Source organism: Medicago truncatula, chromosome 7, assembly GCF_003473485.1.
Source record: "Medicago truncatula cultivar Jemalong A17 chromosome 7, MtrunA17r5.0-ANR, whole genome shotgun sequence".
NCBI classification, from domain to species: domain Eukaryota; kingdom Viridiplantae; phylum Streptophyta; class Magnoliopsida; order Fabales; family Fabaceae; genus Medicago; species Medicago truncatula.
In genome coordinates this window covers 31,139,998-31,162,941 of record NC_053048.1, presented here as the reverse complement: position 1 = coordinate 31,162,941, position 22,944 = coordinate 31,139,998, and the positions used below count along the sequence as shown (strand labels likewise).

Genomic DNA, 22,944 nt, shown 5'->3' with positions numbered 1-22,944 from the left:
CAATCATTAGTCTAGTCACGGAATTCTCACATTTTAAATCTGAAAAAATTGTGTCCAAGATTTGATTATTTTTTTTTGAGCAAAAAAAATATTGTTTCTTTTTCTAAAATATCGTTTTTATATGAAAATAAAATATTGTTTCCATTCATAAGATTTAATAAATTCTCTAAAAAAGAATTAATAATTTAGCTGAATAAAAACTCCTATCCATAAAAAAAATTAAGACCCGAGCAGTTTATTTATCTTGAAAAAAAAGGATTCCACTTTCTCTGGTAAATCAATAATATATAAGAAACTCTGAGGTAGATTAGCATGATTTATCCTTTACATTTTCTTTATACAATTTGGTGCAGGAAGAATTACTCCATCATAACAATACCTTACCATTACACTGTTTTAAACAATTTACTACATTTAGATGAACAAACTCACACTGTTGTTCATCTAACTTGTTGATTGTTGATAACCACATAAATTCATCAATTTGACATTTTTAAGTAGCCTAGAGTTGTCATAATATTTGTGCAGTTTAATCTGAAAATATTTCAATTTTGAAATTTGTAATTTTCTGTACTTCTGATGTATAGAAAAAAACTAAGGGTAATTTTTCAATGAGAAGAAGTCATAAAACTTGCTCTCCTGTGGCAAAAAGATTCCAAAAAATGGTTGTCACAACATAGAGACATGCTGTTATAGTTAGGAATGCTTGAAATGATCCCAACCATTGTACAAAATAACCAGTTCCAATTGTGCTTATGATAGCTGCTAAAGTTCCAGCTGAATTTGATATTCCTGTAATAGTTTCTTTAATGTTAATACATGATCCATGATGTAAAAACAACGACTTAATTTAGAAAAAGGGAAGACATTCCAAACACATTTTCTTAAGTTCTTACCATGTAAAATTCCTGCATACTGTGGAGCAATGTCCTGAATATGTAAAATGTGAAAGGTTACTGATATATTTCTAAGTTCATGAAATGTCATAAATATAATATTCAGATTTTTGTGTGCTGGACTTACTTGTATGTTGAGCATAAAACCAGCTTGACTGAAAGAGCTTAAGCTTAAAGCTGCAGTCAAGAGTGTAGCTGCCATTGTTGGTGTATTGGCGTAATTCAAGCAGATCAAGGTAACAGCTGGCCCCATAAATCCAATTGTCTGCAATTTTATATATTGCATTACTAAAAATCAACATGAATAAGGAAAGAGTTTCCGGTACTTAATATGAATTCCATCTATTTTTGGTCTATAATTGCTATCTGTCTGTGTTGTCGGTCGCGGAAAATAGTATTTTGTTCAAATTCTTCTGTTGACAACATTTTGTAATAAATAGCGTATTGAGACTATAACTGCTATTTAACAACATTGACTGCTTCAAATTGAAAACATAAACTTTCTCACAATGTTAAAGAGTTACCTGCATGATCTTTCGGACAAATGTTGTAGGGTACCCTGCGTTGATTAAGAAGTCTGATGCAGTACCAGCTAGATAACCTGAAACTGCCATTGTTGCCCATGGAACTGCACTAAACCATGCAGCCTGCTTCAAATTCACATTATATACCTGCAGAAAGAATAAAAAAACAGTCCAATGTTGAATGTTCTAGGATTTCAGAATAAATACACCTTTACATATGTATTCTGCAAACAAGTTAGCTCATTTTCGTATGCATATTTTTTAAGCATTATATGAAAAACAACAACATAATGTTGTTTATATTGTTACTCATAACCATGTTATAGGTGTGATGTATCTATCGCCTTCACTGATGACTAATTTATGTCGGAGTATCAGGAAGACCGCCTTTAGTTAGGGTTCGAATCACATTTTTACCATTCACAAGGCTCGAACCGAAACCATAATTAGGGGATTCAAGTCAAGTTTCACTCAGTGCAACATAATGTTGGTAAGTTGTTTATTATTATAATTAATAAGTAACAAGAACAAAGTAAGAAAGTAATTACACTTTTGAAATAAACCGGCATCCACGAGAGAAGAACAAAGTAACCCTGCAAATTAAACAAGGTCAAAATCAGTATGCTTAAAATTAAATTCATGATATCAAGCAAGTTCTTATCTTCACTCAAAAGCAAATAAAACTCACCCAATTGTTAGTTGCATTGGCAAATATTATAGCCCATGATGGCAATTTTGATAAAATAAGGCCTATAGGAGGAAGCTTGTTACTCTTCTTTGGAGAAGCAGTTTTTCCAGCTTGGATCAATCTTAGTTCTGATCTGTTGATAAAATTGCTTTCCGAAGGATCATCTGTAACTTGATACGACCATGTCATCGCCCATAGTAAACCAATAAATGAGAATAATATAAAAGGACCAAAAATTCCAATAGTTGATAGCATAATTGGTGTTATCAACAAGCCTATGACATTGCCTATATGAAATCCAGCCATTGAAATTCCAAATGCAGTTGCTCTCTCATTATTTGGAAACCACCTATTCAAATTACAAGAATGGATAAGCAATCAAATTATTAAAAAAAAAAAAAAAAAAACCACGAAATCAAGGCTTTTGATGACTGTGTGTTAGCAATGTTGCGGTCGCATCAGCCACATTTGACTACAACGCAACCACAATTTAAAACCTTGAGATCCTTATTTGATAATACTACCTCTGTTAGTAAGTATAAGACTATGTTGGTGGTAATATTAAATTTGTTGATAATTGGTATTGTTTTACAAGTTTACATTTCAGAAGAGAGAATTTGTTTATGTTTCCAACATAGTATTTATTACAAGTTGCATAAAAAAATGTAACGTATGATTCGGGATATGAAAGGAAATAGTTAATACAGTTGAAAATTTGAAAGAGACTCTATAGAAAGAGACTAATTTGAATAGGTCTTATATCCAAATTTTTAATACTTGGATTCCAAGGTACGTATCAGAGATAGCTAAGTATCGGTTTAACTATTTATTTACAAGAACTAACATCAAAGTTAGCCATATTTGCAAGACTAAATGAATAATTAAACCTTAAATATATATGTCTAAGGAGATTTTAGAGGTATCACCTTGATAAGAGAGTGCTCATGGATGGAAGAGCTACTCCTTCAGCTAGTCCGAAGAAAGCGCGAATTGCCAACAAGGCTATTGTTGAGTGGTTGGCTGCTAAAGGTGTAAGGAGAGTTGCTAAAGACCACAACAATACACCCCAAGCCATCACCCTTTTTCCTCCATATCTATCTACCAATGCTCCACCAATCACTGAAGAGAATATGTAACCCCACAAGAAAGATGACTGATAAATGCATGAAAAACATGTGCTTTATGTTAGCCAAGTGAGTCCACAAGAAAGATATTGTTATGTATCATAAGCCACTAAAATGAAATGAAACTATTATGCATTTTAGGCAGAATTTTTTTAAAAAGTCTGCAACCACAATCTGAGCCTCGACCACAAAATATTTCAACACAACTGCAATTGAGACCGCATCAGTCTCAATCGATTGTGATTTTCTTAGATATCAAAGATCATAACGCGGCAGCTATTTAAAACATTGGTTTAAAGAACTGTAATCCAGTTTTAGCATGGTAATTAAACAAAATCAAATGCTGTCTTCAACTAAATTCTTCAAAAAACAAACTTTTTATTGCCAATAACCGGTAAATTAACTAGCAAGTAATATAATGATTGTTTCAAAAATAAAGTAATATAATATTTTCATTGTTTTCAAATTGGAGTAAGTAATACTAGCTTCTTCCCAAGCCATTGACTAGACTTATGAATTGTTCTCGTCAATTTATACGAAGCACTGACACAGACAAAACACACGATCGAATATAACTAGATGTTTTGGACACGGAACACGTATATTCATGATCAGAAGATTTGGAATCAATATTATTGGTACCTGAACAATGCCAAGAAAAGAACTAGACCAACCATGTTTAGCAGCAAGAGGAACAACAGCAACCGACATGACAACACGGTCAGCGTTACAAAGACACATAACACATGCCAACAATAACACAACCTTATACCTCTCAGGAATACTAACAACAATGCCATTTTCTCTACTTTTCCTTCCCACAAACATTCCTCCATCTATTCCTTCTGCAGTGCACTTCACACTCCATTTTCTCAATTCTTCTCTTCTTCCTCTTTTCCATTCCAATTTCTTGGTCTCAAAACCTAACTTGGCTTTCCTAAAACTAACAAAACTCATCAAATGTGGTGGTGCATATGAATGACATGATAAAGAATGTTTTCTTGTGGAGGAATACAAGTTATTATTACATATTGATGAGTTTGTAGCAGCCATAAAGAATATTGATTTGTGATGATTATAAGAATTAATAATAAACTATCATATCACAAACTCATGAAGAATTGATGGTTTTGATGAAGGGTTATCTTTGTGTGTGAAACATGGTTGTGATAAATTTGTTTGTATCTTTGTTTTGTTATATAGGGTGAGTTTGGTAGAATGGCAATGTATTTGAACAACTACCACAAGAATTGAAAGAGAAGAAAAACAAAATGAAATAAAGAATGAAAAGAAGGACAAGTTTTTTGATAGATTTGGTAGGGTTGGTGAGAAAATGAAAAGATGTCAAATGAAGAATTTGTGGCTTCAAGAATGAAGATGTGTGACAATATGGATTCGGATTCCACGCATTAATCTTAGTCGTTTAATGTCAAATTAATTAATTGTAATGTGAACTGATCGATCACATGTCATAACTGAAATCAAGTTAAAATTTTAATCTTAACATTTAATATCAACACCTTATATATAAAATTTCTTCAGATTTTATTTATAAAGAGAATGTTGGGTCAACAAAAATCGATGTACTTGATTCAATACAGTCCATATACATAACTTTTGTTGACTGAATTTCCTCTCATAAATAAGATTGTGCATGCATAAAAGTTGAGTTGATGCTCTGATAAGAATAACTACTCGTGGTTGTGATTGTGTTAGATATAAATATTTAATAAAAAAAATGATTTATGTGAAAAATCACATAATTTCATAGGTTTAAGCGTATTTGTGTATTAGAAACTACAAGGAAAAAAAAAAGTATTTGTGTGCTTGGCACCACGTGTGGGAGTAAGTACACATGAATCATGTAACAACAACGACACCAACCTCGTTGCACGAAATCTTCTATGTCTATAATCATTGACTTTTTTATTTTGACCAAATCCATTGACTTTTTATTTTTATTTTAAAAGCAACTTTTTATTTTTATTAAAAACAAAAGGGGCGGTTAAGAACATGACCTTGGTCAACATTATGTTTGAATAGTTTTCCTTAAAAATAAAATCACCAAGTAGGTTCTTTGACGTACACACCATTCAGATTTAATCAATTATAAATAACTAATAACACATATTTTAAATTTAATAAATAAATGATTTTTGTGGCCTATAATACAAACATCATTTATTAAATAAATTTAAAATGTGAATTTTTGTTTATAATAGTAACGGAAGAGTGTGTGTATATTATTATAACTTATTCCCTTTAACTTTCAGATAAGTTTAAATATCAATTTGACATTCTTTAAAAAAATATATATATCAATTTGACATAAGGAAGATCGGTATGAAATTTTTGTCGAAGAAAATTCAATGAAGATCTATACCATCCAATATCCTCTCAATTGATTTTGATTGCATCAATATAAACAATGAGTGGCTGAGATCTCATCATAGAAAAATATCATTGCAGAGAATCCGTTCTTGCAAGAAGATATCTAATTTCTTTTGTATAAGTATTTTTGAAGAACAAAAGTTTAAGTTAGTTTGGTTGCAATAACTCGTATGAGCAGGGTATATTTTAAGGCTAAAAAATGTTTACATAAATACTTTATAAAGCAGTCACTAGAGAGTTTTTCACATCAGTAAAAATTGAACTCATATCTTCAAAGAATATATGAGTCTAACTCCTTATCAACTAAATTAATATTCTTTACTTTTCTCCGTATAATGTTGAGTTAATATTCTTTAGTTTTCTCCTTATAATGTTGAGTAAGTTCAACAATACTTTCCAGTCAAGTTAAAGAGAATAGTTTAAGGAAGAAGCCACTTGCTTTTCGGAGAACGAGAAGCTGCTCTGTTCATCCATAATAAAAAAAAAATGACCAAAACAATAGAATAAGTGGAAGCAAGAAAAATAAGACATATAAACTATTAATATTTCGTATGACTTCCTTAGGTAACACACAGGCCAATAAAAGTATACACTTCTTAGTACTTCAATTCAAGAAAAATAATTGGTGGTGGTGGTAGTTGTGCTTAACTCTTGAGTTGAAAAATAGTGTGATAATGAGTTAAAGGGTTTGATAATTGATCCTCCCCTCGATGTAATAGTAATTGTACTAAGTACTAAGATTTTTTTTTTTTTTTGGTACAAGAGATTTAAGTACTAAGATTTGTTGTTTGAATAAATATTCTTTGGTCATTGACTATAACCATTCATTGAAAAAAAAAGTCACTAAAAATAATAAGTCTTATTCGAATCACTAGATCCTATTTTTTTCAATTTTTCGAACATAATACAAAGTAATACTATTAATTTGACGTGCAATATAATAAGTCAAATTAAATACACATATATAATTTAAATCATAGTTATAACTAAATATATGTATTAATTATACTACCAATTTTTCTTAAGATAATAGTCATTTAGGTTATTGAAAATTTAAAATAGTTAAAGATTGTGTAAGTTGTTAGTTAAAATAGTTCGTCAATGTCGACAATAACTATTTTCTTATAGAGACTCAAGATCGTAAATAAGTACTTTTAAGGATTGATATGACAGTAAGTAAGTATGTTTAGGGTTTGATATGACAGTATTACATAACATTTTAACACGAGATACTATTTTGATTAATGTAGTGCACAATCATGAATTATTTAGAATTTGGATACACGTAAGGACTATATGGTTATTCGTTACGCGTTCAAGGACCAAAATGACCATTACCATTTTTCTTAATATATTTGAAAGGGCGGTGAGTCTTAGCATGGACCAATTGTAAAATTTCCTTATCATAGGATCATCTATCTTGTGGTATTAAACCGATTATGTACTCCAAAGTTTTGTTTTTATGCAAATGTCAACAAATTCAAGAATTAGTAAGTTGTCTTGACCTTTTTCTTATATTGAATGGAACATGTGTAAGGACATTGATAATCCAACCTCGAGTTGGTCTATCTTCTTTGAAGTTATGGTGTGGGTTCTTTAGAATGATAGGAACATGTTCATATTTTCTCATCAATCAAATTTGAGATATAAACTCTCCAATTTGGTAAACATTCACATTCGTGATATTATGGTGGAATTGCAACAACCTAAGACATCTAGATGAATCAACAATACACATCAAAAACATAATTTGGTTCATCCTCCTCCTAGACGACTCAAACTCAATGTTGATGAATCACATTTTATCAGCAATAGAAGTTCAGTTTATGAAAGTTTAATTCGTGATCAACATGGTAAATTTATGTCTCGTTTTACGTGTGAAATTACTTCTTCATTGTGGGTAATTTTTTGTTGCCTCCAACTTGTTCAATCCCAACTCATGCACCATGTGTTAATTGAATCTGATTCCAAAATCAAACTGGATATGATTCAATGTAGTTACACCAATTTTTTTTATCAACAACCTATACTTGCAAACATTATTTACATTCTCCACCTTTTAATATGAATGTTGAACTACATCATATTCACCGAGACATGAATAAATGTGCAGACCTTCTTGCACATTGAGATCAATATACTTTTTCAACTTAAATGTAATGATTTTTTTTTTTTTTTTTTTATCTTTATTAGACATTTTCATTTGTAATGATTTCTCTAGTGTGAATATCACGAGTTTGGGTATTTAATGCAATTCCATTATTAGAAGAAGAAAAAAAGTAGCCGAATATAGGTTAACACAGTAAGTTATTCTAAGTGAATATCACGAGTTTGGGTATTTAATGCAATTCCATTATTATAGAAGAAGAAGAAAAGTAGACGAATATAAGTTAACACAGTATCAACATCGCTAAAAACGTAAAGGATGAATCTGCGAACAAACTCATAGCATCCAAGTTAATAAAATGCCTACAAATAGCCGACCCTAATTTTTTAGTGAGAGAAACTCTGTCTTCTCTTTAAGTTTTCTTCCTCTCTCACTCATCGAGGAGGGGTGATTTTAGGTCAATTTTTGACCTAGAATCACCCCTGTGCATCCTTTTTTCCCTTTCTTTCAATCTAAATAAGTGATTTTCACATACATCAAGTTTTTCTTTCGTGTTTTTTAGTGATTTCGTCGTCTTAGTGCGACGTTGTGTTGTTCGTCGTCTTGTGCGGCGTTGTTTGATTTCACATTTTTTGTTGTGCAGTGTTCGTTTGGTTCGTATTGAAAGATCAGCTTCACAATCACAAATTCAATCAATGATTTGGGCGTCAACGTTGCAGATCCAGAAGCATGGGTATTCTGGTGATTTAAATTTCATCATATTATTTATATTTAAGTGACTATTAGAGACCATTATAGAGAAGTTGGAGTTTCTCTCACTAAAAAAATTAGGGCCGGCTATTATTGTATCCAAGTGACAAACTTAAATATCAAAAATAAACTAATGGACCATAAAATAGAGTTAAGTTGTGAAAAAAAAATTAAAATTATAGTCGAATTTATGACCCATAAATCATAATGATTTTGTACCGGTAGATTTTCATTTTAATTTTAATTTTTGAGAAATTTTGATTTTGATTGGTCACATTTGCATTTGGGCAAAACTCCCGCCTCTCTCTCTCTCTCTCTCTCTCTTTCTCTCTCTCTCTCTAAATTTCCAGTGAAATCGTGAAAGCTGAAGATGAAGACCACTCGCAGCAGATTCAAAAAACCTCCTACTGTATCTAAGGTTCTTCTTTTCATCATTATCATCATCGTTTTCTTTATCAATGTCTATTTTGATGAACAAAAACCCTAAAAATCTACCAATTCTTGAATTTGTTCAACAATGCGCATTTTCAATTTGCAAACCATTATCATATTCAGTGTTTGTTTCTCCAGAAAAATTCGTGCTAGAAATTGTGAACTCCAGGCATTCCAAGTTAATTTGAATTTTTCCAAGTGCTTTTTGATTTTCAGGATCATAAACCTTTACATTGTTTGTTTCCTGAGAAAATTGAGCTAAATATGGCGAGCTAGATAAAATTTCGCGATGAACTTACGTATTGAGCAGTACTTAGCTATGAAGCACTAACACAGACACCAGACACACTTGACACGTCAACACCAATATAATAATATGAGAAAATGAATTAGTTGGACGTAAACAGATGTGTTAGACACTGTAGACGTCTTTAATCAGAGGTGTCAGTGCCACAAAGATACTTAGTGGTGGATTTTGTATGGAAACCTAGCATACTTGCTTTTTTGGTTGTTTCTTATGTTTGGATTTTTGTTTGATCCAGCTTGTTTTGGAGGAGGTAATTGGATTGACAACGAAAAGTGGAAATGGGTTAGCTTCGAATGTCTCGAGTTCCAAATGTGCTTATTTGGCTGGTTCTGTGGTGGTGATTCTTGACGTGAATTCGGGTACTCAGTCACACCTAATTGCATCTGATAGATTGTCATTGAAGCCTTTGAGCTGTGTAGCTTTGTCAAAAGATGGCCGCTTTGTTGCGGCTGGAGAGGTAAGAATCAATTCTCAAATTTTGATCATGGTATTAGTAGTAGTATTTTTAAACTTCTTAGCTTAGATTATGTCTTCTGAACTTGATCCCCTTTAATTCCTGGTTACGTTCCTAACTTAGATTATGTCTGTCTTCTGAACTTGATCCCCTTTTATTCCTGGTTACGTTCCTGCTTGTGAGTGACCTTCATAGTCAAATGTCCACCTCTTGAAAGAATAAAAGTGGGATATATATTTATGTTTGCATGCTTGTATCTATGTATTCCCTCCTAAAATAGTTCCATTTGCATCATTTCTAATACATATTATGGTTTAATTTTTCACATATTTTACATGAGCCTAACTACGTTTTGCAGACAGGAAACCAGTCCTCAGTACTAGTTTGGGATTCTTCTACTTTGTCCGTTGTCTCTGAATTGAAAGGCCATCTATTGGGAGTTACATGCATCTGTTTCTCACCGAATGGTTGGTTACACTTTAGCTATCTATATGCTGTTCTTGAATTTTATTACTTGCTGCTTCTTACTCATTATATAGTATGCTGTCCAAGGTAAACATCTGGTATCTGGTGGTGGATATATTTACCTTTGGGACTGGCGGAGTGGTCACCTGATAACAAAGTTTCAAGCAACTTCATCTGGTTCTACTGTCTCAAGTGTTGGCTTCTCATCAGATGCAAAATTTATTGTAACTGCTGGTAAAAAGCACTTGAAATTCTGGACACTTGAATCATCTAGGAAAACTCAACAAAATGGAGGGATGCGCAGGACTGCCAGGAGTGCATCATTAGCAATACACGAAAAGCTTGCCAATCTCTCAATTGAGAAAGATTGTTCATTTACATCTATTGCTTCTTCTGTGTGGACCAATAGCAGCGATGATAATCGTAAACAAGCTGGTGGTTTATTTCCTATATACGCATTGACTGATTCAGGTTTGGTTCAGTTTATAGCAAGTCTAAAATTGAATTTTTTTGGTTAATATTTTGAGTTGTTAATTTCTCTGTTACAGGCATTTTATACCTTATTCATTCTGGGCTGTCAGTCAAAAAGTCGGTGATCTTGAAGGTACATGTAATATATTGATGTGTGCCAAAGGTATCTTTCAGAAGATGACATCTTGATGCACGGAATGTCAAGTAACTTAAATTGTAACCGACGTGCAAAGACTTCAAATAGTTTTCCTAAGTAGAAGTGCAAGTTTTCCAAGTTAAATCTGGAATATTCTAATAATGTTTCTATTTCTAAGATGAAAAACTCAGAGTTGATCTTTCCACAACCATCCCATAACATATTTGATTGAGTTGTCATGACAATTAACCTGGTGTTAGACTATATTTCTTTGTAATTTTTAACAATCCCCAAATTATATTTTCAGGTTCAAAGAGCTTTTGCATTATCAACATCGGAAAAGCTAATTGCTTGTGCATGCAATAATGGAACAGTCCTATTATATACCCCCGTGTCGCTGGAATATGTAGGCAGTATATTATATTCAAAGGCCAAGAAGTTTTATGAAGAAAACAACACTGTTTACCATGCCGTATTTCCCGAACAAAATTCTCAACAGTTACCTGCACTGCCTGATGCAGTTGCATGTCAGTTTTTAGCCTTCGAAAAGCTTGGTGAGTGTACGGTGTTGATAATTGTATTTAACAAACTCTTGCATTGTGCATTGATATACTTTTCATTTTTACCCCACAGTGGTTATTTACAGCGATCATAGCCTCTACATCTGGGACATCCATGATGTGAATCAGGTAACTTTCATGCAAGTTTGATACAAATTAGTGTCATGTATATGCAAGGCAAGTTTTTCTAGAATAAATCTACAGTGGGTCCGACCTTTATGAGACTTTTTATCAGCAGGTTTCCCCTACATATTCGTGTAGCTTAATTTCTTACTTTTAAATTAGTGGATGATGCAGTAAGTTTTTCCCCTTATTTTTAGGTGTTATATACATTTATTAGTGGTTAATGCATACAAAATATGTCTTTCTATTTCAGGCTACAAAGTGTTTTGTGCTAGTTTCACATTCCTCATGCATATGGGATATCAAGAATCTATGTTGTGAAAACATGCATGATCCATCTCTTGCATGCACTGCCAAAGGTTGTTCTGGAGGGATTTCTTTTGCAACATGCTCTGCCGATGGTACAATTAGGCTATGGGATATTTCTTTGCAATCTGATTTGTCAAAAGACGCCAAAGAACTTAAGAATGAACTATTGGGTTCTTCATGTTTAGGTAACTTACGACTGTCAAAATTCTCAATTCAATTATGTCAGAATAAATGAAAAATATCTTAATATCTTAATTTGAAGTTAGAAAATTTACTGAATATTATTTAGATTTGATTGATTTTGACAAAGACATAATGTTCATTTCATATACTACTGTAGAGAAATTCTATTAATTTGCTTCTTATAATTTAAGAAAGAGAATTTGTAGCCCCTTTTTATTGGGAGGTATCAATTCATGTTATTTCATGAAAAGCCCCCTTTTCTATTAGAAACTTTAATAGGTTAGGACTGATGTTAAACTAGGGATAAATTCAAATGGTGCGATATTCATATTGTGACTTCCCTTGTGTCAGTAGCCGCATCACACCGCAGCTGTAGTGTTTTTTGAAATCACTAAAGCATGCAACCCAAGGCCACAATGGCCGCAAGATTAACAGCTGCAACAGGTTTCATAGTCTTCACACAAATTGTTTTTCAATCTTATTTCTTTTGTTAAATTTAGAGGGAATTTTAATTGGGTTAGGAATGTTAAGGTGTTATTTATTTCGTAAAATGCATCGTATCGTATCTAATAATATCATGATCTGATCTTTAGAGCAACTTGTTGATCTTTCATTATGTCCTAGGATTGCTTTTTACATTTCCTTGTATATCACAATTCATCATTTTTAGTTTGAATAACATGGAATTTGTTTGTTTTGTCAAAAAAAAAAAAAATGAATTTGTTTGTTATTGCTGTGATCAACCAAATTGAATGAATGAATATCTTATTTTTAGTAAAAAAAAAATTTACCCACATTTCAAGTATATAAATAAAGTTCTTAAAAAAAAAAAAAAGTATATAAATAAAGTTAGTCAAAATTTCCTAAAAAAAATATATAAAGTATAAACGAAATTTCCTCAAAAAAGAAAAAATTTAATGTAAAGTTAACTCTCCTTATTTATAATAGATCTTGTTTTCGTCATCATCACACACACAAACATTCACAACAATGTTGTTCTTCTTACAAGACTCATCACTCTTCAACTACTCTCTCTTCACTCTCTTCCTCATAGCACCACCAACCTTCATCTCTCTCACATTCCTCCAAGCTCCATACGGTAAATACTATCGACCTGGTTGGGGTCCAAATCTCTCTCCACCTCTTGCATGGTTCCTCATGGAAAGTCCAACACTCTGGTTTACCCTTTATCTCTTTCCACACGGTAAAAACTCCTCGAACCCAAAATCAATAATCCTCATAACCCCTTTTCTTGTTCATTACTTCAACCGCACTGTCATCTACCCTCTTCGTTTATTTCTCACAAAAACAACAAAAAACCCATCTGGGTTTCCTTTTAGTATTGCTGTTATGGCTTTTTTGTTCAATTTGTTGAATTCTTTTGTTCAAGCTAGATGGGTCTCTCACTACAAAGATTTTGATGATCATCATGGTAATGGATGGTGTTTTTGGGTTGTGTTTTTGTGTGGGGTTTTTGTGTTTTTTGTTGGGATGATGATTAATGTTTGGTCGGATACGGAATTGTTGAGGCTTAAAGGTGAAGGGAAAGGGTATGTGATACCCAAAGGAGGGTTATTTGAGTTTGTGAGTTGTCCTAATTACTTTGGGGAGATTGTGGAGTGGTTTGGTTGGGCTTTGATGACTTGGTCTTGGGCTGGATTGGGCTTTTTTATCTATACTTTTGCTAATTTAGGGCCTAGAGCACGTGCTAATCATCAGTGGTATTTGGAGAAATTTGGAGAGGATTATCCTAAGAAAAGGAAAGCTGTTATTCCTTTTTTATATTGATTTATTTTTTTAGAGGATGTATTGATTTTTATTATGAACTGTTGTAATTGGGGTTTATTGTATTGTATATTGGGGTATATTGTAATGTATGTTTTGAAGGGTAAAGATTAATGAGAATGTGTTGCTGAATCATTGCATGGAGACTTGGTTATATTGGATTGATTGATGTGGAGGAACACAACTCATAAGATATTGATGAGTTTGTAACAGCAGCCATAAAGAATATTGATTTGATGGTTTTTTTTTATTGTTGTTATGGAATGGAAAATGGTGAAGGGTTATCTTTGTGTGTGAAAAAAAGCATCACACACAAAGTTCCCAATTCAATTATGATTTGAGAACTTAAGAATGAACTATTGGGTTCTTCATGTTTAGGTAACTCACGACTGTCAAAATTCTCAATTCAATTATGTCAGAATAAATGAACAATATCTTAATTTGAAGCTAGAAAAGTTACGGAATATTATTTCAGATTTGATTGATTTTGTACAAAGACATAATGTTCATTTCATATTCTATTGCAGAGAAATTCTATTAATTTGCTTCCTATAATTTAGAAAAGAGAATCTGTAGCCCCAGCTTATTGGGAGGTATCGATTCATGTTATTTCATGAAAACCCCCTTTCGTTTAGAAACTGTAATAGGTTAGCACTGATATCAAACAAGGGATAAATTCAAATGGTGCGAGGTTGCGATATTGTGGCTTCCCTTGTGCCCGTAGGCGCTTCGCACCGCAGTTGCAGTGTTTTCCAAAATCACTAAAACATGCAACCCAAGGCCACAATGGCCGCAAGTGCAACAGCTGCATCAGGGTACAACAGGTTTCATAGTCTTCACACAAATTGTTTTTCAATCTTATTTCTTTTTGTAAATTTAAAGGGAACTTTAACAGGGTTAGGAATGTTTTGGGATGTTATTTATTTCGTAAAATGCATCGTATCTTATAATATCATGATCTGATCTTAGAGCAACTTGATGATCTTTCATTATGTCCTAGGATTGCTTTTTATATTTCCTTATATGTCGCAGTTTGTTCGCTTATTTAATTAGGAATATGATGAGTCTAGTATTAGTGAAAATAAGAATAACCGTTTTGTCTTATGTAAGAAAGATCTAATATATTATCCATATCACATCAATATAATTTTATTATTTAGTATTCATGTTCTGCCCTGTGTACCTAAAGGATTAAACCCTATAAACTATAACACCAACAACTTCTTATGCTATCAACTAATCACATGTTAAGTTCTTCTTGTCTATTGCTGCAGTAAGTGCTGGTACTTTTGAGCGTGATGCAGTTAAGGTAGATCTTAACAGTCAAGAATTTCGATCGCTTGCTGTTAGTTCAGATGGAAAGCATCTTGCTGCTGGTGATTGCAATGGAAACCTTCATATATACAACCTTCAAACATCAGATTACACATGTTTGCAGGTAAATTCAGACACCTGAGTCTATATAAAGTTATTGTGCAATATTGAATGTATACATTTATGTTCATGGTCATTTGTATCCTGCATATTGTTTCAGGGTGCTCATGATGCCGAGATTCTTACATTAAGCTTTACCTTGTCCACCCAAGACATATATGGGGAAATTGCAAAAGGCAGTTACTTTCTTGCCTCAGGGGGACGAGATTGTATGATCCATCTCTATGATGCTGAAAGGTGTAGTTATCAGTTTTATAGGCTAACTTTATTGGCTGCATGTGCCTTTTGATGACTGTATGAATGTACGACTGTGCAGAAATTTTGATCTTATTGGTAGCGTTGGTAATCATTCGGCTGCAGTGACTTCTATCAAAATTAGCAGTGACAGTTGCAAGATCCTCAGTTGCAGTGCTGATAGGTATGTTAGCATAGGTTCGATATTTCAAACATTATATTTGAAACAAAAAAAATTGAATGGACTGTGTAAGTTTTGCTGATCAATTGAATAATAGGAAACAGAAGTTTTACATAGAGGTTCTGACTTTTTGTGGAAAAAACTACAAATGACTTTGAACTTTAACAACCTCTTATGGCTCATTTTACAATTAGGAAATGCTGTCTAGTAGTGCATGCCGATTGACAAATATTACTGAAGTCAAAATGTACCGGGAATACATCATTGAATAACCAAATCAAACTTTTAGTTTTTCATTATTTTATTTGTTTACTCAATGACTCATCGATGACAATAATGCAATGCCACTTGGTTGACTGGCTATTTACTTTGGCGGCAAACGTTATTCAAGTGAAGGCAATTTTTAAATCGTTGCATCGAATTACAACACATGCATATCATATGTCAGTCATTTAAATTTAAAATATTAACATTTAGCAATATTTCTGTACGGAAAGGACATTAGGATTTTTATTTTCAGTTGATTTGAAATGGTCTAATAGCAGTCCCACCACCCTTAAAAATCTAGGCTAGAAAGGCAGAAAGTTAAAAGTAAATTGATTTACACAAACCCATGTTTGAAAAGTTTCAATGATGTCACATTCTCAAAGTATAAATTCATTTTGTTTTGATCCTAATTTGTCATTTTGAAGAAAACCCATGTGAACCATTGATTAGTTACCTGATAATGTTGAGCACTGTTCTATAGGAAGCAGTTTTATAAAATAACGGATACAGGCCAATGGAATTTTCACTTTAAAGTAGTCTATGCATTATTGCATTGTTTGGAAATGTTCACAAATTTATTTAGAACACAAGTCTTATTTTTGGTTAAGTTTCTCCTTTGGTGTTATATGCTCAATCTAAACTTCCACTCATTTATTGTTCGAAATTATTTTCTAAAGTAACCAGTGCCCCTAACATTACTTTAATGGCATTGATTGTTTTCCTCTGTAATTAACTAATCCTTTTTTAGTACAGTTTCCTGGTAGTTCATGATGTAGTGATAGCAGATAATGGTTATAAAATTTTTATGCAACATCGTCAAAGGGCTTCACAATGTGGAACTGTTTATGACATGGCTGTGGATCAGACATGTGAGACTGTTGTTACAGTTGGGCAGGTAATGTATATGTTTCGTACCAGTGATACTCATTTCGAAGTTCATGGGTGGGTTATGCCGTCGTAGAATACTTCCTAAGTAAATTCTAAAACATGTCCTATTAGTTGAATGCTCAGAATTAATAAGATCAATGCTCTCATAATTTGTAGAATCAGCGCTTAGAGTCACTAATTACATTATCATACTTATAGGATAAGAAGATAAAGGCATTCGACATGGAAACTCGGAGACTAATAAGGTCCTACAATCATGATAATTCTTTTGGAGAACCTATAAAGGTGAGCTTCGTTGTTTGAAAAGATTGCAGATATTTTTTTATCTGGAGCTAACAATGTTAACAGGTTATAATGGATCCTAGCTGCACATATGTGGTGTGCTCATTCTCTAACAAGTCCATCTGCATCTACGACTTTATGACTGGAGAGATGGTTGCCAAGGCCACAGGACATGCTGAAATTGTTACTGGTGTCATCTTCTTGCCTGATTGCAAGCATTTAGTTTCAGTGAGTTACTTCCATGTTTAATGTGACACACACTGTTATATCACATTGCTATAATATCCTTTTACCTTTTATTTAATTTGGTCCATATTTTTTTAAAATCAGAACATCCAATGGACCATTTTTCGAGTGGTCCTTGCTATGCATTTCCTTCATTATATATAGCTACTTATAACTAAAATAATACATAAATTATTGAAAAAGTAAATTAACAAGTCTCAAAAACATACATGATTTTCAAGTAATCTAACGGCTACATAATTAACAAGTCAATGGTATGTCTCAAATATATCAAGGTAACATAACATGTTTCAGTAGCCACAAACACCAAGTCGCATTAGGAAATTAAAGTCAATATGATCACAAATAATAGATTGTTGTAATCACTGTCTTCATTGTTGAATTTTCAAAATCTTGTCATTCAAGTAATTCATTTGTTTCTCATCACAATAGTCTGGAAGATGCTTCATCAATTTCTCATCTCAATGATGCTGCCTTTGTTTTCTTAACCATCAACAAAAAAATGATCAACTTATTCTGTATTCAGGTGGATGGTGATGGTTGTGTTTTTGTATGGAAATTGCCCACTCCATTGTCTTCTAAAATATTGGAGAAAATAATGGAAAAAAGTAATCCATTGCCTTCTAGAATCCCTGATCAACCTCCTGCTTGTAGCCATCTATCATCTTGCAAAAAGGAGTGTCAGCATTGCAAGATCAATCATGAGGATGTCTGCTCATTTAGGAAAGAGAAACAAAGCAGGAATGGAGTGCTTAATTCAAAAAGCAGTCATAGAGAGACTCCGTCTTTTAAGTATAGTATTTCAAGACTTCCCAGATGGGCACAAGCAAAAGTGACAGACTACAATAATGTCTGCAAGAATGTTAGTGACACTTCATTAGAGGTATCTGTACTTAGATTTCTTTTTTCTTTCTGAGAAACTATATTCTATTTAAATTCTCTCCCCTTACCCACAATTTCAAACATGAAGAAGGTTTTTTATACCTATGAAAACATATTTGGAATTCAGAGATGTATACATGAGTAGAACTATATAGGTATTGGTCAGCATCTTTAAGAACGTATATATCATCATTGTATGAGGACAAATTAATTATCTATGGCTTGAAACTGGCATTTTAATTGGATTAAGTTTTGGAAATGTGCTAAAGAAAACTATTTCCTTCTAATTAACCAATCCCTCGATGACATTAGGTTAAGCTAGTTTGTTCCTCCTCATTTGTAGAAGTTAAAATTCTAATAAAATCTCGTTGAAGCTTCTAATGTAAGGGTGTCAAGGTTTAAAAAATAAGGAATCTATTGTAGTGGTGTCAAGCATACAATGCCGATCCCAAACACAAAAATCTCTTGGCTCCGTGATCACCACAAATGGTGTTAGGATTTTGGTATGAAGTCCACACCCTCTAATATTTCTTGCATTGATGATGATCAGGCATATTCTGCTTTATCCCCAGAAATTCAAATACCATCTGATCATGCTTCTTTATCGCCGGAGACTGTGAGCACTCAATGCTCTTCAAGGCCTAGAGGTACTTTCAAGTAAGCACCGAGTCTTGATCTTAAATCATGAATTTTCTGTGGCATATCACATCTTTGCTCACGAAAACACTATAATTTCAGCAACACTGATTTGGACAACCATTGGCGCTCTGTTTACACTGTTTGTATGGATGCACTTTCATCCCCCGAGATGCAGAATATACTTGAGACAAGGTTTCGAAAGACTTCCTCGAGTTTAAGTAAGTTGGACCCTTTTACTTGCGTCATATTTCTCTCAATCTGAGTTTTATATATGATAGTGAAGAAACCAAAATGTCAACAAAGCTTGATTTAACTGTAGTGTGAAGAATATGATTTTGATGGCAAAAGCTAGTGTACTAACAAAAATGTTCTGGTTAGTGGTTACACTATTTTTCTTGTGTATAGTTTTGAATGCACCTATAGATAATGGACATTTGGTATTGCAAGCAAAGTGTCTGGTATAGTGTCTTAAAAACTGAACTGTATTGCCGAGTAGAACCATGTTGGACCGTGCTGGCTATATTTCCAATCAGATCAGTATCTGATTCAACCACGGTTTAATCATTGTCAAACCTCAGTATAATTGATGGAACCAAACCAATTGAACCACATCTTGGAGGAGGTGTAGTTGTTTTGATAATTGAAATCCAGCTCAGTTTTTAAAACGTTAGGTGGTCAAATTGTATATATTTGATTTGTAAAAGTTTGTACTTTAACAATATATTGACAATCTATGAAGCACGGGCACTCCTCGGATTAGGCGTGTCCCGGTGTCGGATACGTGTCGTGTCCGACACCGACACGACACCGACACTTGTAATTACACTGAATTATGTGATTTTTTCAAATTATTAGCTGTGTCGGCGTGTCAATGTCCATGTCGTGTCCGGTGTCCGTATCCGTATCCGGTGTCCGTGTCCGTATCCTACGCAAATGCTCATGAACTCTATTTTTACTTAAGTGTAAAATATACTACACAAGAAATAGAAGATTACAAGAGTAGAGTATAAAAGAACTTGAAGAAACACAAGAATACAGGAATAGTTTACTTTTTAGAAATTGGCATTTGCTTCCTTTCCTCCTTCTCGAACCTCTAATTGACATATTTACTTAGGGGTGTCTGGGAAACATTTTTTACTTGAATAGTTTTTGGTAAAAATTTCATTAAGCATTTATGGATGGGTTCTTAAGTTATTTTCTAAATACTTACACGAGTGTTTATGTCTGGAGATGAATTCTTCTGCCCACTTTTGTAGATTGTGAATATATGGCCGCCATTGACCAATATGAGTGAATCAACATTTATTACTCCCTCTGGTCCTTTTATAAAAATCAAATAGAGATTATTTTTAGGTCCTAATTATAAGAAACAAATACCTTTTTTTAAGAGTATTAATTATTAGAATTCCCTTTATACCATTATTTATGTTGCCTAAAAATCACTTATTTTTCATGTGAGTGGAGGCATTTAATGAGTACTGTGGGTAGTTTTAGAAAACAACTTAACATTAACTCTTTTAAATACACATTCTAGTATTAAATTCTACTCAGAGAGAGTATCGTTTGATTTAACTTAATACTCTGGTTTAAACAATTAACTATAGCTGGAATTGGCCACAATCTCCAATGCTGCTGCTGCTGATACAAATTCATGTGATTGGTTAATCATTCAGTATAGTCTATTAAATTCATTATCTTGTGATTTTGATGAGCTTGTAAGAATATACTCCAATGTTATAAAGGATGGCTTATTCCAGGACAAGATAGGGCTATGAACAGTGAGAACCAGATCTCCTTCAAGCATAGTAGCCTTAATGAGGAAATGGGTGTTGTTTTGGACCAGCGTATCGGTAAAAAAAATGATTCTTTTGGGTATTCTGAAGAAGTTTCCGATAGAAAAGCAGAGCAGTCGCATTTAGAAGAATCTGGAAGCATGTCAAAAACAACTCTTGATGATAACTTGGACAGTCTGCGCTGTGAAGAAGAGAGTGGTATCTTTAAGCGACATTTTGGAAGCCTATCAAATACACATAAGGTTAGCGTTGCATGCAATGACTATATTTAATTTTAGGCTATTACTTTGAAGAGTAAAGAAGAAATTTTAACATTGTAAGAAGAGCTGTGTTCATACAACATTGCATTATTTTTTTAATTATATTTGTTCTATTGAATTTAGAATATAGTTTTGGTAATACAACTAGTTTATTATTTTAGTTTTATTTAAAAGTTATCTCTGGCTTTGAAAATGTACAACTACCAGTTTTTCTGAAAATGGTATTTCCTTACTGAGATGATATTTATGAGTTATGATTTTTTTTCTTCCAAAATGTTTTTGAAAATCACATTGAGCTTGGAAAATGAAAGAAATTGGCATCCTACTCGGTTTCCGGGAGAAAGATATCTATTAATGTTTTCTTGAGCTAATTAATGCTTTTTTTTTAACCTGACGTATTATGTGCACAGATGGAGTCAAGGAATTCATCAGTTAGAAGGTTTTCTGCAAGATATACTGTACAGTGGGATTATGCAGGGGACTACAAGAAATTATTTAGTAGTCCTGTCAGAAATATGCCTGATAGCAAGAGGTCCAAGGAAGAAGCTGCAACTGATATTATACCAGAAAGCAGATCCTCGCAGTTCATGGAAATTGAAGAAGTAGGAAATTCTTGTGAACAGGTATGTGTGATATACCAATTTATAAACCTATGTCCTACCTTTTGCAATCAATTTGGTTTAAAGAATATTAAGATTAGTAGTTTTAACTTAGAATTATGAGTTATGTTTCATCAAAGCACGAGTTCACATGATAACAGTGTTCAGTTAGTCCTTACTAAGTGGTCCTTTCCATTTTAATACTCCACAATAGAAAGAAGAAAAAAAAACTGTAGTTTATCAAAAGTAGCACCATCAATCACTTTGCTCAATATATGCTTCTCAAAATGTCTATTGTAGGACCCTGCCAAAGAAGGTTCAACTGTCGATCGGCTGGGGCTAGACCGAGATCAAAAGGAAGGTGGCCGTGAAGGGAGTGAACTGCAAGAAACCATAGCTGCATGCAAGAAAGCATTTGGTAGCTTGGATGCAGCAGCTGAGAGTGCTGTGCAATTATTTTCAAAATTAGAAAGTTACGGAGAAGAGGTTTCAAGTGATGGCGTTCAATTTTTAAAAGATGCTGCCGAGCTTCTTCCACTAATTGTTGAGAAAGTAAATACTGTTGCTAGATTGGTTCAATGTAGGAAGAACAATAAGAGTGGAAGTGGATTAGGCGTTCCAGAAGCAAGTTAATTGTTGATAGATTTGTCAAAGGCTACAAGGACAAAGTTTAGGAAACACCAAAAGAAGTTACAGAGGTTCATTGAAATATTATTCATAGTCTCATGCAGAATATACTGATCCTTTACTTTGACTTAAACAAAGATGTCTGAAGCTAAAAACTTCTTAAAACAGTTTCTGGCCTTCCTTCATAATTTTGTACATCAAGGAGAAAAGTTGATGGTTGTTCATCTTCAGCAAAAGCTTTTGAGTCAAGAAGTCTAATCAAGGATCAGAATCACTGCCAAAGTGATTTCTGTGAGAGACGTAGAAGCTGCGAATAAGACTTGGGAAATTCAACCTTTTTTGCTATATTTCTCCATAGGAAGCTGGTAAATAGAAAAGCCCTAGAGAACCTTATTATTTTATATTTACCTTTAAAACTAATGTGTTTTGGTTTAAGCCTCTTTGTAATGAATGTTGCTCTTCTTCAGAATTAAAAAAAAAAAAAAAAAAAAAAGGTTCAAGTTTATTCTATTTTGGGTGATTATTCTCTTAAGTTTATTTCTTTTTAGCTTTGTCTAATTGCTTCAACTTGTTTAAACTAAGGACTAAAGAAGTTAAATGATCGAAATCCAAACCTAGTGCAGGAGAAAATACAAATATAACAACTAATATTTTTAAATAAGGGATCCCAAGAACCTCATTTTATTGTTTTTTTTTTAAGAAGGCGACTCTATTGTTAATCCTGGAGTTTCACTAAACAACATAAAGCCATAGTGTTATGTTATGTTGAGATTTTGAGGGCTCCAAGGTATTTTCTTCTGCTCATCCTGGCTCATTCATCTACTCAACAGGAATCCTGATAATTCATCTACTCATTCATCTAAAATAATGTTATGTTGAAAATATAAAGCAACACTCATTTTTTTAA

General features: G+C 33.1%; 3 protein-coding genes across 5 annotated transcripts; 2 read left to right on the top strand and 1 right to left on the bottom strand.

The window, feature by feature from the left end:
• Positions 1 to 268: 268 nt before the first annotated feature.
• Positions 269 to 4,587, bottom strand: LOC25498710 (probable anion transporter 3, chloroplastic). Its single transcript, XM_013593642.3, has 8 exons — positions 3,875 to 4,587; positions 3,035 to 3,261; positions 2,109 to 2,457; positions 1,969 to 2,013; positions 1,421 to 1,567; positions 1,024 to 1,161; positions 897 to 930; positions 269 to 792 (listed from the first exon to the last, which is right to left on the bottom strand). The coding sequence occupies exons 1-8, from the start codon at positions 4,283 to 4,285 to the stop codon at positions 623 to 625; spliced, it is 1,521 nt and encodes a 506-aa protein (XP_013449096.1). The 5' UTR covers positions 4,286 to 4,587; the 3' UTR covers positions 269 to 622.
• Positions 4,588 to 8,748: 4,161 nt separating this feature from the next.
• On the top strand, positions 8,749 to 22,530 carry LOC25498707 (WD repeat-containing protein 62). Of its 3 annotated transcripts, none has more exons than XM_013593639.3 (20): positions 8,749 to 8,898; positions 9,455 to 9,676; positions 10,032 to 10,140; positions 10,226 to 10,609; positions 10,687 to 10,742; positions 11,053 to 11,299; positions 11,379 to 11,434; positions 11,682 to 11,922; positions 14,980 to 15,143; positions 15,240 to 15,376; positions 15,456 to 15,557; positions 16,575 to 16,716; positions 16,908 to 16,994; positions 17,058 to 17,219; positions 17,764 to 18,120; positions 18,670 to 18,776; positions 18,858 to 18,976; positions 20,516 to 20,793; positions 21,222 to 21,434; positions 21,711 to 22,530. In XM_013593639.3, the coding sequence occupies exons 1-20, from the start codon at positions 8,851 to 8,853 to the stop codon at positions 22,041 to 22,043; spliced, it is 3,564 nt and encodes a 1,187-aa protein (XP_013449093.2). In that variant the 5' UTR covers positions 8,749 to 8,850; the 3' UTR covers positions 22,044 to 22,530. The 3 variants fall into 3 exon arrangements, with proteins under 3 accessions (XP_013449093.2, XP_024627065.1, XP_024627066.1); XM_024771297.2 differs by having other exon boundaries at positions 20,501 to 20,793; XM_024771298.2 differs by lacking the exon at positions 8,749 to 8,898 and having other exon boundaries at positions 9,662 to 9,676; positions 10,213 to 10,609; positions 20,501 to 20,793.
• On the top strand, positions 12,871 to 14,155 carry LOC25498708 (steroid 5-alpha-reductase DET2). The gene has a single exon (XM_013593640.3). It carries the CDS (start codon positions 12,911 to 12,913, stop codon positions 13,706 to 13,708), a length of 798 nt encoding a protein of 265 aa, XP_013449094.1. The 5' UTR covers positions 12,871 to 12,910; the 3' UTR covers positions 13,709 to 14,155.
• Positions 22,531 to 22,944: the final 414 nt, after the last annotated feature.

Bases quoted from the DNA above. Each gene is read 5' to 3' on its own strand.
- LOC25498710 (XM_013593642.3), bottom strand. From the start codon at position 4,285: ATGGCTGCTACAAACTCATCAATATGTAATAATAACTTGTATTCCTCC. The intron at 3,262-3,874 runs GTACCAATAATA...TGCATTTATCAG, and splicing joins CTTTTCTTGGCATTGTTCAG to TCATCTTTCTTGTGGGGTTA. The intron at 793-896 runs GTAAGAACTTAA...AAACTATTACAG, and splicing joins GTATGCAGGAATTTTACATG to GAATATCAAATTCAGCTGGA.
- LOC25498707 (XM_024771297.2), top strand. From the start codon at position 8,851: ATGAAGACCACTCGCAGCAGATTCAAAAAACCTCCTACTGTATCTAAG. The intron at 10,610-10,686 runs GTTTGGTTCAGT...TCTCTGTTACAG, and splicing joins ATACGCATTGACTGATTCAG to GCATTTTATACCTTATTCAT. The intron at 10,743-11,052 runs GTACATGTAATA...TTATATTTTCAG, and splicing joins AAAAGTCGGTGATCTTGAAG to GTTCAAAGAGCTTTTGCATT.
- LOC25498708 (XM_013593640.3), top strand. From the start codon at position 12,911: ATGTTGTTCTTCTTACAAGACTCATCACTCTTCAACTACTCTCTCTTC.